At 32.6% G+C, this 18,572-nt stretch overlaps 1 protein-coding gene across 5 annotated transcripts in view; it reads right to left on the reverse strand.

Moving 5' to 3' along the window:
* Positions 1–18,572, reverse strand: part of ROBO2 (roundabout guidance receptor 2) — a 562,940-nt gene that overhangs the window by 25,346 nt on the left and 519,022 nt on the right. For all 5 annotated transcript variants that reach the window (XM_023528483.1, XM_023528481.1, XM_023528482.1 and 2 more), the window contains exons 22-24: positions 16,908–17,064; positions 7,260–7,520; positions 2,906–3,111 (exon numbers count right to left, since the gene is read on the reverse strand). In XM_023528483.1, coding sequence (XP_023384251.1) covers positions 2,906–3,111; positions 7,260–7,520; positions 16,908–17,064 — 624 coding nt within the window. The remainder of the gene's footprint in view (positions 1–2,905; positions 3,112–7,259; positions 7,521–16,907; positions 17,065–18,572) is intronic.

Genomic DNA, 18,572 nt, shown 5'->3' on the forward strand with positions numbered 1-18,572 from the left:
CTAGCACCTTAACCTTGGAATTCCTAGTCTGCAGAACTGTGAGAAATAAATGTTTGTTGTTTAAGCCACTCAGTCTATGGTGTTCTGTTATAGCAGCCCGACCAGACTAAGACACTGAGTTCATGAGATTTATGGAACAACTGATATTTTCCTCTTTTTGGCTTTTTTCATTCAGAAATCATTATGCAAAAATTTAAATCCTTCAGAAAGTACTTAGCTGTCGTGGAAAATATTTAGAATTAATATACGTATTTCTTTACAAATATGGACTCTATACCTTGTTAACTGCTGATATTCTTTAATGTGGCAGCTGTTGTATATTTATGGAATATCCTGAATAATTTTATATACAGGCTTTATTAGTCCATCTCTATGTTATAATTGGAATATCATTCTGGTTGGCTTTAGAGTTTCAGAAAATAGAACATCAATGTTAGTTCTATTTAATAAAAATGCTCATTAGTTTAATGAAAATGAATTTCTCTATCAAAGAATTCAGGTTAAAGTAATTACCAATTTACTCACACTACGCCCAAATTTAAAACTCAGAGTAATTTATTATAAGATCGGAATCCTCTCTGTGGGCCCTTAACATCTTAAAAGCATTAAAAAAAAAAAACAATGGGAATAATATCTGTTTTATTCCCTACCTCATTTAACATCATTAAACTAGCCTTAAGTGTTTGGAGAAAACATAAACACATTAGAACAGTATTCACTAGTGTGTTGAATTCTATAACATTTGGTCCTTACACACATTCACCGCAGGGACATCCCCACGTGCACATACATGCATGTGTGTGCACACACATGCACACACTCTCTAGTATACTCACAACCCTATCTACACTCAAATTCACCTACATACACTCACACACACATTTACATATAATCACAGATCCTATCTATACTCTTACACACACATCTATACACACGCACACTCTACACAGTTTTTTTTCTTTGAGAAAATATATTTACTTCTATTTTTAACTTATATTACACTTGTACCATAGAAAGCATTAAATTTTTGATTATACTTTTCCCACAAAGTTATTGTGGAGCAAGAAAAAAAAAGGGAAAGCAAAGAAAAGAATTTCTTATTTCGCTACTTTTGGGTAGAGTGTAACTTCTTTTACTGAAGAGATGTATTATATTCACAGAACAAATTCATCATGGAATACATACCTAAACACCCTGAAGTTTTTACATATGGCAGTAATTAAGCAGCGAATTCAAGTAGGAAAATAGACTGTTTTCTTAGTAATAAAAGCTTAATTTAGAATGAACAGTATACAAGCTACAAGGAGAAATGCAAATTGTTTTTAAATTCAGTCATATTAGCTAGCTTAACATGTTATTAACAGGTGAGCATGTAAAAGTGAAAATGGCATTCTCCTGATTTAAAGATATCTTTATCATCTTTGACATTATAGTATTTAATAAAATAACTACATAGGCTACAACTAACTCTTTTTTTTGTATTATTGTTGCAATTCTCTACTGCATTCCTAATGAAAAAGAGTTAAATATCATTATTAAAAGATGCAAAAATATGCAGTTTTACCATGAAGAAGATCATGTTAGAAATTCAGGCAAAGGGACTCAACATGATAGTGCACTAATAAGTTATCTCTCTGTATTCAAAGATTTAAACTTTTGCTCTGCCACATTTAGTTGGATATGGATTTCAAATCACAGCAGTATATCTGCAGTTCTTAAATCTTAACTAACCTTGCAAGCAGACATCCCCCAGGTAAGAATAAAAACTAAGAAGCGGGCTCATGCATCACACATTGTGTATAACTCAAGAAGAGATGCAGAGGGAAAATATAGGTACTTATGCTTCTCTATAACTGTCATAAAGCAGTTTCCATCAGTGTTTGTTGAATTCTAACACACAGTGTAAAATCTGTGCAAGTTGAGAAGCTATTTGTGTAAAAATGAATGAAATGGGACTGTAGTAAAATGCCTTCTAGGATGAAGGATATAATCAAGGTAAATATAGAAATGGGTAGTTTTCTGAGAAGACCCAATGACATGCAAAGGCAAGACACATATTTTTAGTGGTTATGTCTTTATAGTCGTGTACAAAACATTGTGTGTGTGTGTGTGTGTGTGTGTGTGTGTGTGTGTGTGAAAGAATGGATATCTACTTGAATAGAAAGACTAAAATTTTAGTTTTCTTTGTATTCATTGTGTCTACATTAGGATTTAAGTTTTCCCTACAAAATTTGGTAAATTTAAATCCTTAGAAGTAGGTTGAAGTCCTGGGATCATCTTAGGAGAGTATTTATTGCAACCTCTCTTAGTGAACAAGGCAAGAAGAAGCCAAAGGAATAAATAGCAAAAATAACTATATTTCTTGGGAGAGAAGAAATTCTAGGACCCAACAATATAAAATGCACAAATGTGTAGTTTATGTCACTATACATTTTCTACACACTAAAAATAATATCTTTTGCAACTTTAGAGAAACTTATTCTGAAGACTTGCTTATTTTCATCAATGAATGATTGTACAGAGTGAAATATCAAGAAGCATATTAAGATTGCATTCACTTTATATGTTGCTCCTGTTATATAAAACATATCATTTCTAAAAGTCAAGGTTTTTTATATAATAGAGTTGGTTTCCCAGTAGAGTGAACTTTTCATGAAAGCCCTGTATATAATTGAGTTTTCTTTCATGTCTCTAAAGCTTTTTAAAATTCATGAATTTTCTTATCATTTTTGCAGTAAAGCAAAAGTATTTCCAAATCCTTTTTGAATTTTGTGTTTAATATTAACCTATTTAAAATGTTACAGAAATAGATGGAGTGGAATAGCTCTTACATAAGAAAGTATTTGATTTTTGATGCATTTAAGTTACAGATAGGTCAGTTATTCCTTTAAATCAGTTCTGTTACCTGTCACAGAGTTGTCTAGATTGTCCGTACTGGATCCGGGCGTCTGCTCTAGTGCTCTCAGGGGCCTAGGGATTTCTAAAGCTTCCTCCTCATCATCGGCATCGGCATCTGGAACATCTGTTTCCAAATCAGAAATCAAGGCTCCGGACATGTAACCTAATGGTGGAACTGGGGGCTGTGGAGGTTGATTATTGCTTTGAATGTGCCTAGAATTTAAATGGAGAAAAAAATGAATCTGTTAACATTCCACAAAATTATAATTAGATTTAAACTGCATGTTATGGTAACTAATTTTGTCTTCTTGTTTTCCATTAACTTATTTTGGAGCTCACAGTTCTTTCTCATATTTCAGCAGAGGCAATGGGCTATTTATACATGACTTACGAAAACAGCAACAACAATATAGACTATCACACTCTTCTATTAGTATTTATGGGGCAATACACAGAAAAAGAACTCCACAGACTCAGCATATTTTTTTCTTTTGTATAAATAAATCTTCCAAAGGCGAATTGGAATATTTGTCACAAATAACTGTTTAAAGCTGACTGTTTTTTGTCCAAAAAGAAAAAAAAATTGTTACCCATTTAGTGTTGAAGTTCTACTCAGCCCATGTAATCCATGTGCCCTGCTGGCCCTTATGAAGAAAAGATGGCTCATGAAGGCCCAATACCAGTCCTCCCTGCCCACAACCATGAGCACATTCCTTGCCCTACAATAGGAGTTCCGAACACCCTGGACCACGGGCCAGTACAGGTCTCTGGCCTGTTAGGGACCGGGCCGCACAATAGGAGATGAGCAGCAGGTGAAGAAGCGAAGCTTCACCTGTATTTGCAGCCACTCCCCAGTGCTAGTGTCACCATCTCAGCTCCACCTCAGATCATCAGGCATTAGATTCTCATTTGAGCACTGGTCCCTAGTGCCAAAAAAGTTGTGGACCACTGCCTACAAGGTTTTCTTCCTGCATGATCCCCCATGAATCAGGCTGGTAGTTGTTTCCACTTTAACCCAGTTCTGGGCAGGTATGACTACTTTGTGTTCTAGCTATTTATTTGTGCTCCTGTCTCACCCACCAAAGTCTTAAACACTTGAAAAATAGAAAGATTCATCTCAGCACTCTGCATTTAAAACATTAGGTATGCTAAATAAAACTTTTGCAATGAATGAATAATTTTAATCTCAACTTTGTGAGGTAGATGGAACTTGTATTATCCCGTCTTTTAGAATTTATTAAAGCGAAGTTCAATTTAAGTGACTTGTTTCAAATCACGTGGCTAGTAAAATGTAGAATTGGACACTGGGGTCCATCCAGTTGGTTCACTTTGTGACTACTTAAGAGTTTTTTTCTAAACTAGAATGCTGAAGGAAAACAAGTCATTGTTATTTGTTATTGTCATTAAAGAGTGAATATACCACAAGTTTTGACATCTTGTCTTTTTTTGCCTTGATACAAAGTATTTAAAAGACCGGAAGCTACCTCAATAGCATCAGGCCCACATCTTAGTATAACAGATCAGGAATTTGAGGTCCCAAGTTATTATCTAGCATTCATCACAGCTCCTATTTTGAAAAGCCAGAAAGTTTCCTAACTACAATTACAAAAAGTCTTGACTGTTGATTACCACATCTTGCTCTGTTTCTTCAAGTTCTATTTGTGAGCAAGGGATGGAGTGAGTCAAGTTATATTCAAGAGAATGTAAAGTAATAATGTATATGCATGACTCATTCTTCTCTAACAGTGAGCACTTTGGTCCTGGGAAGGATCAAGCAGATCTACACTCTAGTCTTAAATCACTGCTGACACCTCTTGATGGAACAAAGATGCATCAAGGGGTGAAATATGTACTCCTTGAGTTCAGCAGAATTAGTTGCTAAACTGAAATAAAGAAAGAGAGTACATTACATTTATGAATTTCTCCTAGTGACAGGACATTCATGGGTCAATATGAACAGAATCCCTGGAGTTGAAGCTAGGGAATTATTTTTTAAACAATTCTCCTGTGATGTTGAGTGCAGCCCAGATGGAGTGGTCCTTCCATTCCAAAAGAGCAAAGTCTTGTGTGATCACATGGTGTCTCATAATTCCTATGCAGGGAGTCTACAATGACATTCAGAAGGACTGTTGATCTGAAGACAAACATACTGAAAAAAAGAAGCAAGGTGTGCTTGGGTACTTGGAGCAGGTGTAGATGAACTAGTTTGTTCACTCATTTAGCAAGCATCTATGGAGCACTCCCTCAGTGGGCACTCTTCTAAGAGTGGAAAGATAGCAGTGAACAATTCAGGTGAAAATCCAAGTCCATCAGAATAATCACAGCTATAATATAGCTAGATACTTTACTAAGTGATGTGTATTAATAAACTTGACCTTACCTAAAGATAATTTAGACCTTTGCTTTGTGCTCCTGGAAGGTAATCTCTAAACTCTAAAATGTGCGGTCTGATAAAAGTTTCTTTATTAACTTGGAGGCCCTAGATTCCAGAAAGTCTAACAATGTGACTTATGGTAGGGGTTTTGAGTCACAGGATATCAGCTCGCTTTCTGGAGGGGCTGGAGACCGAGGTCAGCCATGCAGGTAGTCAACCACGTCTATGTGACAGAGCCCCAATAAACACTCTGAACCTCAAGGCTCATGAGCTTCCCTGGTTGACAATACTCCTAGCATATTGTCACACATCATTGTTGGGAAAGTAATGCTTTCCATGACTACCCTGAGAGAAGACAACTGGAAGTTCTGCCTTTGAAATTTTATTAAACTCTGTCCCATGTAGCTTTTCTCTTGGCTAATTTTAATCTGTATCTTTTCACTATAATAAACCATAACTTTGAGTGTAACAGCTCTCTGTGAGTTATGTGGCTCTTTCTAAGTGAATTCTTAAACCTGAGGGTGCTGTTTGAGACTTCTCTCTCACCATAAAAGAGCACACTAATTACATTATCATCATCATTTTACAAATAGGGGACTAAAGCAGAGCTGTTGTCCCCTAAGCAAGTTGTTCATTGTCATACAACTAGTAAGTAGTGGTGGTGGCAGTGGTCCCAATCTTGGCTGCCCCTAGTCAAATACCAGACCAAGCCATCAGAATATTTGGGGGTAGAGCCTACTATCAACAAATTTTAAGACTGCCCACCCACATGATTCCAAAACGCAGGCAGATTAGAGAAATCTGAGCTAGACTCTGTGCTTTAAATGACTAAACCTCACAGCTTTCTTAGTTAATTTGAAGGAAATCTCTGGCTCTGAAAGCAGCTGGCTTCAACTTAAAGAATAGTGTTACATAAAGCAGCCTGATACAAAATAATACTGTTTAATAGTAGATTGTCTCTGACTTTTTAAAAACAATCTGATAATTGAGAAAAATGTTCAAGAACCTCTAGTTCTAAGAAAAGAACTCATGTTTGTAATAAGTTTTAAGTGTTATTTCTGGTTTTAGTATCTCTTTGTGTATTTAGCTGTATTTTTAATATAAATTGTTCATTAACATGATGGATAAGACTTAGCTCATTATCAACTTATCCCAGTAGCCAAAACTATCAAAAAGAAGCAAATACTATTTCATAAAAAATTACTCTAACCAAGCACAGGGTGCAAATCGGCAGACAGTAATCAAAGGTGTGCCATTAAGATTTTATTTTCAAGAGTCAGATTTATATATTACTATTTAAGAAAAGAGAAAACAAATTAAAAAAAAATGTACAAAATTGTGAGAACTGGTCCTACTTATATTCCTGTCATATTTTTACAAGATTTCTAAGTAGATTTCTATCTATACCTTATAAAAGTTTATAAATTGATTAGAAAAAAGGAACTTGAGATTCGTAATTTGTTCTAGGATTTTTAAAATACATTTACTGTTATTTATATTGTACTATTTTTTCTCTCATTTAATTCATCCCAAAGAAGGTCTTTTAGAAACTGGCACTAACCCCATGTGATTTGCAGAAGTTTGCATTTACATATTCACAACCACATGCAGAATTAATTATAGAAACTTTAAAGAATCTAAAAAGAGTATTTTGTTAGGCCACTGGAAGTGAGTTCAAGGACAAGCTAATTGAAGTTAAACTAGAAATTAGAAAAGATTCTGATGTAGTCAAAAGCACTTGAGCCTGAAATTCAGCAGATCTAAATTCTGGCTTTAGTTCACTCTAACTAGTTATGTGACTTTGGTCAAGTTATTTAACATTTGTTTAGTCAATTTCCTTATCTAGATGACTAAAGAGTTATACAAAAGCATTTCTAACCCCAGCTGTGTAGTTCCGTGAGAATCTCTTGTGAGTTTAACATGAAAGAACATTTTTTCTATTCATGTTTTGAAAGCCTTGGTCCCTGAATCTAATAAGAATATTTACCATGTTTGCTTTGCTATATCAAACTGATAGGCCCTTGTCAACTCATCCAGGTGAGCCTGCAGCATGGGTTGCATCTCTTCCCGTGGAGATGGAGTAAGAGTTGCAGTGGACTGCTGTCCAAAGGAAATGGCAGGAGAAGAAGCCACTCCTCGGACAGGAGGTGTTGGGACACGATCATCATCTTCTTCCAATTCATCTTCCATACCCTGGTGTAAGTATGTTTGTACTGGTAACGGCGGGCACCAGCTATCACTGTCATAGCTGAAATTAAATGAGAAAAAATAAGTGCATTGATACATACACACATTCAAGCACAGTTATACTGGCAATAAATAACAACCACAATAGTAACAATAGTATATGAAATGTTCTCTCAGTTTACTTCCTCTTGATTTCAAATTGTTGGTGCTACCATAGAAAATCACCTGGTTGTTATTTTCTAATCATAATTACATCTGTTATCTCAGTTTGTTCTTAAAGGATCTTATTACCTAATTGTTACCCCACAGTTACAAAAGGCAATAACTTAACAAAGTTACTCACACAGACAAGCCAGATTGCTAATTAAAGATAATTAATAATTTAATGCTTGTAGATTTAACTACTTTTCTTTGTTCATCCTTGCGTACCAACAGAATATGGCAACATTAATTATCTGAGAAAAAATTGGAAATTTTATTTACTCATTCTACATTTATGCCAACTTTTTATTAATGATGACATGTCAATCATTAAAACTTTGTGCTACAAAATTATTCAATACCCCTTTGATCTCTTAATTCTTTCATTTTTCTCAGTAGAAACTCATGTCTCCCTGTATTTTGACATTTAAAATCTATAAAACAGAAGTACAAAACCTAACCATGTGAAATATATATTAAAAAGAAAAATAACAGTTTTTAAAAACAGCATGATTTTAGGGACTCTGGCTAAAGACTATAGGGTATTAATTCAAAAAGTTTTAATTGTGACATAAAAAATTGTATTTACACTTTCTCTGTAGTACTATTATTTTCATGAATCAAAAAAGTTTCCTATGTATTTAAAAAGAGAATTAAGGATAAGATAAGCAGTATTATTGTATGCAATTACCCTAGAAATTCAACCTCTTAAATACTTCTCAAAACTTTCTCCTACACTTCTCTACTTCCAAGATCACACACAGGTCAGTCTCCTTTGGATGTGAACTACCCATTGGCTTTCCTAGTCTCTTGGCATGTCTTTTTCATCTCTTTGGTCCTATCTTTCACACAAGCAATAGGATGGTATTTCTGAAATCTTCATTCATGTCACACTATGCTTTAAATTATTCAGTGATTATCACTAACAAGAAAAAGTTCAAACTCATTAGCAGAACCTATTTTATAGCTCAGTTTCCCACTATTTCCCAAACACCAGCCTACTCCATATATTTTTCTAAAGTATAAATCTGTATATGACTATTCTCAAATCATCTGCCTGTGATCCCCAGCTCTTCCTTCAAGGTTTAATTCAAATGTTAGTTCTGTGAAGCCTTCTCTGCCCCCACCATATGGAATTGATTATAATTCCATTATACTTATACTATAGCATTCTCCATATTATACTGGAATGGTTTGTTTCATGTCTCTTTTTCCTCACTATTCTGTGAGATCCTTAAACTCAAGCACTCTTTAATTCTCAACTTTGCATTTCTACCAACCAGTACAATATCTAACATATGAAAGATTTTCATTAAAGAAACTGAAAATAGGATGAATATTATAAATGTATATATCTAGTCTTGATATCTCTTACAAATGCTAACTTGCAAATGTCCAGATGATTCTTGAGTAGTTTTACTTGAGCTACACTTATCCTGTTTAAAATTGAATTGATAAAAAAAACAAAAAACAAAAAAAAAAACTGCACCGTTTTTTTGGGGGGCAGCTTTATTCATAATTGCCAAAACTTAGAAGCAAATAAAAATGTCTTTCAGTAGGTGAATGGAGAAATAAAATTTTGACTCACCCAGATAATGAAATATTATTCACTGCTAAAAAGAAATGAGCTATCAACCATGAAAAGACATGGAGGAAAATTAAATACATATAATTAAGTGAAAGAAGTCAATCTGAAAAGGCTACCTACTATATTATTCTAATTATATGACGGTCAGGAAATGGCAAAACTATGGAGACAATAAAAAGTTCAGCGGTTGGCAGAGGTTAAGGAGAGAGATTAAGGAGAGAGGGATAAATAGGCACAGCACAGAGAATTTTTAGGACAGCAAAAGTACTCTGTATGATACTATAATTGTGGATACATGTCATTGTACATTTGTCCAGACCCACAGAATGTACAACGACACAAATGAATCCTAATGTAAACCATGGATTTGCAGTGATAATGATGTGTCAAGTTAGGTTAATCAATTTAACAAACATAATACTTTGGTGGGAGATATTGGTAGCAGCAGAGGCTGTGCATGGGTGGGGTCAAGGAGTATATGGAAAATCTCTGCTTTTTGCCTAATTTTGCTTTTAACGTAAAACTGATCTAAAAAATAAAGTCTATAAAAAAAAAAAAACACTGAATTTATCATCCTTTTATTCAACAATCATGTGTCAGGTAATAAGATTTATTTACCGAGCATGCAATCCAATGGGGGCAGATTGATAATAAGCAGATAATCAGCAATATCTAGTACTTTAGGATTAGAAAGCAGGGACGCTGAAACTAGTTTTGGAGTTGAGCAAGGCTATGCTGACCACCAGAAAAGGGGATATTCTAAGTAATGTGTGTGATGGCCCAGAGAAAGAGAAAAGATACAGTATTCAAGGAACTCAAACAGTTATGTGACTAGGAAGAGCTGGTAAATAAAGAAGGTTGGCCATAGATAAGGTGAGGGAGATGAGGCTGTGCCAGATCACACAGGGCTTCATCAGCCCAGAGAAGGAGTTTGGAATTTTGCCTGTGGGTGATGGATAATCATTGAAAGGTTTTGTACAGAGAATGATATCATCTTTGGCTGTTCAATTTTCTTTTTTTTATTTCTACCTGAATAATCTTCTACCTCAATGAGTTGCACACTAAAGACCTGTGTCAGAAACCATGTATAGTCTGCTAGGAATATCTCTTTAGAAATATCTTTTATATTTTAGTATAAACAAGCATAGTTTAACCTGTTAAAAATAAAAATGTTTATATAGTATAAAATACCATTGATTAAACTTATATTTACATTGACTACACAAGTACCAACATGACTGAAAAAAACATATTGCTCTCAAACAATGTCATTTTTCCTTTTTTATATCTTGGAGCTCATAGTTAAATTTCATTTAAAGAAAAGGTTTGATTGTATAAAAAGTTTGTAACACACATTCCCATTTGGATTTATTGCTCTTAGTTTTTCCCATCCTCTAACCAATGCTGCATACCATTAACAATTAGGCCATGAAACAGAATTGTTTGAATAAAATATTCACTGACCTTCACTCTATTCTGTCTATTAAAAGTCTAAGCCTCAGTCTACCTTTTAAGGTTTTTTTTTCAGTTTCTCAACAAGAATCTCTTGCCCAGAATAAATCAGTTTGTTTTCTTTTTACTTCTTTCTTCGTACTTTTCCATCCTGATGCATTAAAGAATTCTACTTATTTCAAATAAACTGTACTCCTCTAATTTCGCCTATCATAATCTTAAAAATTATTCAAGCTACATGCTAAATTCTATATTTTTTATAAAGATCTGCCTTATGAAGCTAACTAGAACTGATATATTACCCTTCTAAACTTGCATTGACAATATTTTTGCAAATTTACTTGAAAATTGAATATGTATTGTCTTCTGCAATTTCCAGTGTTGGTTTCTTTAACTGTGTCAAATTTATTTTAGTATTTAACCTTTCACATATTAATAGTATCTTTTCCTCAAGTGGATTTAAGCTACATTAAAGTCATGACAAACTATTTCTGTTTGGGCACACCTGACATAATACCTTAAAAATAGTAGATGATAAGCATATTTATAATTTAAAATAAAAGCACTAATAAAAATGCTAAAAATGCTTTCATGAACTTACTTATTTTACTTTAAATGCTATATTATTAAGTCAAACAAAAAATATGTGTAAGAAGCCTAATTTAAAAAAAAAAACTGCCCATTTTCAGTATGGCATGTGCACGTTGTTGTATTTCATCTATAATTATAATTAAATTTACTCCATAACACTTGTTACAAAAAAGCACTATATTTTCATTCCATAAATTAGTACATGTACTTTCTTTGCTTACATTGGCTTATTGTCAGAGATATCTTACATTTGAATAAAGAAAACACATATTTATATATTCAAATGAAAGTAGCCCATTAATTTCTAAAATTCCTTATTTTATAAGTAGCAAATGATTCTTACTTTTGATAATCTAAAGGAAATGTAGATATGGAACGAAAATACACAGAAAATGTAAGAGAAGGAAGAAATAATGTGACATGCATCATGTATAAAGGTAACATAGAAAAACTCCTGTAATTAGTTGTGTCATTTTTTTATTATTATTCAAATATCATCAGGCAAAGGAGAACTTAACTATATAAATATTATTTTTATCATACAAGTACAGCGATTAATGCATTAAATAACTAAAAAATATTTCAATAGCTATTCCTTTTACCTAGAATGGGTGTTTTTCATCAATTGTTCCAAGTCTTTTCTACTAAGAACCTAGAATAGGAGTGAGCAAACTCTGTACCCCTGTGGAACACATTCAAAGCTGAGAAAATTCCATGAATTCATGTCATTGGTTTATGCAAGAGGTGGAAAATAGAGGAGAATAAGAGACTGGGAGAAGAACATAGCAGAATAGGTGAAAAATTTGGGTCATGGAGCATATCGTATGATGGGGAGAACTGTTTATCACCTATAAAATATTCATGTCTTATTCCATTCCAGAACAAAAAACACTTAGGTTCCATGCAGTTTCTAAAGAAGGTCAAGAAAGTAACAGATGTCTGTAAATATTATAAAAAGTGTAAATCTGTTTTTAGAGTTTTCTTCACTTTTATAGATATATATCTTATTTGAGTGATGGATTTTCAACAGTAATTACAAATAGACTGGGAAAATGTTTCTAATGACAAACGAAAGTCTTTTGGTCAACCTTTCCTAGAGAAGCTTTTGTTCTTTGACTTATTGTCGGTGAAGTACGAGACATCATAGTGTCTGTCTTGCCTGGTAAATAATGAGAAGGATGACAACAAATCAATGTTGTATGTGAACTAACATGTTAAAGGCCAGATACAAATGCCAAATTACTAATAAAAATACAATGAAGTTCAACACCCACAAAATCTTGCCAATCTCTAAATTGCTATAACAAAGCAGAGCATCAATTCTCTTTTGAATACTACTAAATTTTTCTTAGCATCATATGATTATATTAAAAAATACATTATAATTATAGCAAAAAATGAATACATTTTGACACATTTTTGTCAAACAGAGAGGCATATTGATGAGAAAAACATTGTTGCTATAGTATTGAATTAACAATTAAATACTTTTTGTATTTGGAAAATAATTTGATAACTTTTAATATTTATTATTGGAAGGAGAAAATGGCCCAAGTAAGGCTTGGGGAAAAAAGTTAAGATCCATATGATTCCAAAAATATGTGGGATATAAAACTGAAAGCAACAAACAAAGAAGACAAACAAAAAATCATAGACACAAACAGTTTGGTGTTTACCAGAGGGAAATGGGGCAGGAGGTGGTAGGTAAGGGTTAAGAGGATCAAAAATATGGTTACAAAGGAAATTGGACTTTGGGTGGTGAACGCACAATGCAATATACAAATTACGTATTATTGGATTGTACACTTGAACCCTATATGATTTGATTAACCAATGTCACCCCAATAAATTTAATTATATATAAAAAAGCTTACATTAAACAACAAAAAAAAAGATATCTCAACTCTTAGAAACAATATTAAACAGAGTAATAAAAAACAAGAGACAATCTTTTCAAGATTGTGATTATTATCGGTTAGGTTTATTTCCAAAATCTATCCTTTTGCCTCTATCCCACTGCCATTGCCTTATTTTATTCCTTTATCATTTTCATGATGTTGGCCATTCTGCTACAATATACCCTACATTATGCCTCAACCTTATGTCCTCAATCCTTTATATATACCCAACAATAAGAATTTCTATATGACATACAAATCTTCACAATTGGCCTCAAGACACCTCAGATTATCTGTTACCCTACACATGTTTCAAACTCAACAAACCTCACACAGCAGCTACCAACTATGGAAGGATACAGACAAGCAATTGGAATGCAGCATAATTACTTCAAGAGAAGTGTAAACTTAAAGATTAATGAAAAATAAATAAATAAAAGACAAGTAATTTAATTAGAATAGGGCAGGGTTTCAAAGAAAGGGTGGAAAGTACAAAGGAAGACTAATGGGGATATTGTTTTTTTCTTTTCTTTAATTTTATTTCTAGTTGTTGTCTTTGGCCAGAATTTTTTTTTTTTCTTTTCCCTTGCACAGCAAATGGCAATACTAGTAGCATTTTGTTCAATTCGTTGGTTAACAATGTATTCTCATGCATTGGCTACTTTAAGTTAGGAACTATCTCTCATTATCTTTGTCCTTTTTGCTTTTTATTCAGAACTTGGCATGCAACAACCATCCTACTCTGAGTACAATTATTTATAAATAAATGATTCAAAATTCACCTCAAAATTCAACTTCTGTAGAAATGCCCTAGGCCTACCTGTCATATATGATTATTCTTTTTTGTATGCAAATTATTATTGCATACACATAGCTCATCTCAGGCTTGTCATACAAAATTGTGTGTGTGCGAGCGTGTGTGTGTTTGTGGTTTCTGATCTCTACCTCCCACTCTTGTGAGCTCTCCAGATTAGGGATCAGAACTTTCTTATCAATGCTTTATTTCTTTCTTTCATCTCTGTTGCTTTCCTTCCCAGCCTTCGGCTTAGCACTTTTTATGTACTTGAAAAAAAAAAGTGTGTTGTATAAATTCTTTATTATGATATGTTAAAACCAACAAAAACAATATATCACCATACGAAGTATAACTGCAGAATTCTTGTTAAAAATAAAAAAATATATATATTAAAACAAAAAAGCTGTCTTCTAAAGTTTTTGTTGTTTGTATTTCAAGAAAACCTTAAACCTGCCTGTTTCAAAGCAAGGCAGATAAACAATTCTACAAATTACCTATTCTGCAAAATGGTCAATGTTAACATCACAAACAGCAGCATATAAATACTCTTGGAAGTATTCAAAAATCTTATTTTTTCAATATTATAAGGTTTTCACATTAAAAAACATAAAAGTATAAAGACTATACAAGAAATGGACGAAGCCATCCCAAATCCACTTATTTTAATTTATTCTTGTCTTATGAACTTTAAATACATGCTTTTAGTACAGACAATTGAAATAAGAACTTATAAGTGTTCATCTTTAGAAAACTGAGTCCAAATAATAAGGAAATTGAATTTTGTTATTAGCTTAATGATAAATTGGGACTTACCTACTATTTTTGTTAAGCGTAATAATTTCTTTTTTTCCAGAAAATACTAGGTACTTAAGTAACTCAAAGGCAAGTTAGAACCAAAGTTCATGTATGACACAAAGGCTCTGAATATATATAGTCAAAAAGTGTATTTCTTTACCTATTTAAAATATCAAATGGATTTAAAAAATTTTAGGAAAAAAAATAATTTCTAATATAATACATTTTGACTGAATATTAAACTAATTTACAATCCCCAAATAGGTACAAATAATTTTACATTTTATATTTTAATGTTTTGAAAATAATTTGTATTACAGAATAAAAATCTGCACCAACATGTAATGCTTCATTCATCAAATAAATATTTTCTGTTCTATTGCTGAGCAACAGAGTCAAGTGAGAAGCTTAGCATTTATTTGGAAAAAGTTAGTTTTATTTCAATAGGTAATAGGTCTTCTTATAGTCTATGTATTTTTTAAGTAGACAGTGAGAAAAGAAAAGAGAAAGAATCCAAATTATTGATAATTTCCATATGATCTGAGTTCAAGTCTTCATCTTATCAATGTTTAACAGCATTAATTTCTCTTCCTAGTTTATAAGTTCTATTTCCTCATTTTCTGACTACAGCCTTTAAAATGATGATTTCTAAGCCCTGTAATAATCTTTTTTGTAAAATACACATTTTTTTTCTTTTTTTCCCCCCCAGGATCCATGTAACATTGACACATTTATATTCCAATATATATATTACATATGATCATATAGAGAGTTTATTTTTAAGTCAGAAAAGAAGGGATGTGCTCTTAATTTTTATTTACAATGTAAACTTATTTTTTAAAAGTAAAATTATAATGATATGCATATATATGGGAACTACAATCCCATAGAAGCAAATTAAACCTTTTGAAGGGAAAGATATTAAGAAAAAAATATAATGTGTATAATGCATATATAGTATGTATGTATATGTATTACATAAATGAGAGAAAAAAGCAAATGAGGTCTTTTTAAGGATACAAATGTATCCTTAAATGTTTTTAAGGATACAAACATAGAAAGTCCAGTTTAGGAAAATTAATCTGGAGACTGCAAAGACAGCAGTTATATAAAAAGAAAAAGATATAGAGACAAAAATGTATAAGCATGTACATGTAATCTTTATGTGAAATAAAATGAAACATTATTCAAATAAACTAAATTTTAATATTTCATTAAATGTTTAATTTTAGTGTTTTAATATCTAAATACTTCTAAATAAAGAAAAACTTGGAGAAAGAAAAAATGCCTTTATTCTGTATTTTTCAGCATCATTTAAAAGCAATAGTGACCTTGGAAACTGAGGAAGATAGCAATTAGCATTATTAAAATAGAAAAAGGGACTAAATATATTTCTTCTGACTTGCTATTTGTTTTTAGATTAGAGAATAAAATGTATCAATGTCTTTCTGCTTTAAATCAAATAACACTACAAGTAACGGATGAAAACAAATTAACTTTTGTGAGAAGTTTAGGAAAGAATAAGGAAACCGGTCATATTTAAAGGCCCTCCAAAGAAATTTTCTGACTTAAAAAGGTTTTGTTACAGAGTGTGCACTGGCTTGAACCTCTTTTATTGTTCAGGCTCCTACATTCCTATCAAAGCTGACGATTAAAGTTGTACCCACTGGCCAGGTCCCTATAATTATCCCATTGTGAGGGAGCTCAACAGTGGGCGCCCTGCTATGGCCAGACATCAAGTCATTAGAGGACTGTGAGGGATGATGAAGAAGGTTATTTTAATTCCCTTTTCAGCTCTTCTCTGGAGTGGCTCTTTAGTTCACAGAGCTGTGGGTACTTGCTTTCAAACTAACAAGCAATATTATAAAAGGAGGCTGCATTTTCATGATTGCGGACAATCTAAGGCACTTGATGGCCAAGGATTCTTTCTAGGTCCTCAGTGTATAATGTGTTGTATTTATCAGCTAAAATATATAGATGATGCAAACAATAAAAGGGAAGAGAAGCAAAGAAAAGACTGGGAAAAAGGAGGGAAGACTGTAAGAGAATACAGGATAAAGACAAAAATGCACAATAGAGAGGGGAGGACAGCCCTGGGCATTTTGTTGGTGTATAAAATGGTTTTACCCATTTTCTTGCTGTTCCACTGCATAATGTTCCAGCTCTGTACCAGGAAGGGGCTGGACTGGGGGAGGAGGTAGTGGAACATTGGCCCAAGTTGATCCATTGTTTTTCTGTGGTTTAGAAGAATTTTTATTTTTCTTCTTTTTTCCACCTTTCCCACCTGAAAGTATAATGCATTTATTCAGACATAACCAAATATCAGAAGAAACAAAATATATCAAATGAGAAGATGTATTTATGTTTTCAAAACACCAGAATCAGTATGTTATAGTAGTTAAAAGCTATAAATAATAAAATGATATAATCAGAAAACATTTTTCATAAATCTCTCAAAAAATAGTATTGTTTCTTTCCCAGTGCTTTAACTAAATATAGAGCTGAATAAACCAAAAACATGGCTGCTGTAGGAAAAGCACATTTATTGATTTACTCATGTCTGCTACCTCCACGTTTTCATTGTTAGATGAAATAATGGGCCATAACAAATTCTTTCAAATGTCAGATTTTAGTGCATTTATAATGCTCTTTTGCATAATCTCTCTCAGTGGAAAATTCAGTGTCTAAGGATACAGGCTAAACTTTTCCATTAGAATGTACTCAGTTTAATTAATTCAGAGGAGTAACAGTTTTCTCTCAAAATTAACTGATAAAAATCAATCAACTATACTGGAGGATACTTGTAAATCTTTAACATCGATATGTTTTATAAAATTTTTAACTAATGAATGACACAATTATTTTTGCATAATGAGTGTAGTTCCCAGATATTTTAAGCATAACATTTCCTGAAATTCCAAACAGGAAAGAAAATGAATTAAAATACAGTAATCAGTTTCAGGACAATTGTAATACCAATGAATCTGTGTACCAAACATGAGCAGAAAGTGACTTAGCAGCATATAGGCCATATCTGGAATTACTGAAACTTAATGAAATATAAAATTTATCATTTGTATAGTGTCATACTTTTCACTCTTCCAAAATTAAGTAAATAAAGTTCCTTTCTAAATGGACCACAAGTGGATGCAAGAATTAATACTTCTTGAGCAGAATGACAAAGGATGTTTCAGGGGAACCTAAGTAAGTAACTTCGTTTACTCCCTCTGTGGTGTATATTTCTCCCCCAAATCGTATCGACTTCTTAGAATTCATCTTTCTAGAACTAAAAGTCATGAGCAAATTACTAATCTACATCAGCCAATTCAGAAAATTAACATAATTTAATAACTTGTTTAAGTGCCGGAAAGTGATAAAACTGTTAAACTGGACATATATACTGTTGCCCATTATGGGATTATGTCTGTTTTCTAAGTAGCATTCACTTATACACACATATTTAAAAGAGCATCCCTGAAAAAAAAGTGCTTTCACCTTTCCTTTCACTATTATCCTTTGTCTTCTTATAGTAATGAGCTAAGAGGTGGCTTCTTAGAGCAAAGAGAGCAGGTAACTTCTGCTTCAAGGATAAGAACTTAATCTCTGTATTTGAAGACTACTTTCTCAATTACTTGATAAGTTACTCAGAAGCTATCACATCAATTTCCACATATGTAAAACAGATATAAAGTTACTACTTTTTTTGGTTATTTTGAGGATTACAAGAGATAATGATTATAAAGGGCTCAGAATGTAGAGAATGCTCAATAAATGCCAATCCTTACTACTTTT

This window comes from Pteropus vampyrus, unplaced genomic scaffold, assembly GCF_000151845.1.
Source record: "Pteropus vampyrus isolate Shadow unplaced genomic scaffold, Pvam_2.0 Scaffold26, whole genome shotgun sequence".
Lineage (NCBI taxonomy): Eukaryota > Metazoa > Chordata > Mammalia > Chiroptera > Pteropodidae > Pteropus > Pteropus vampyrus.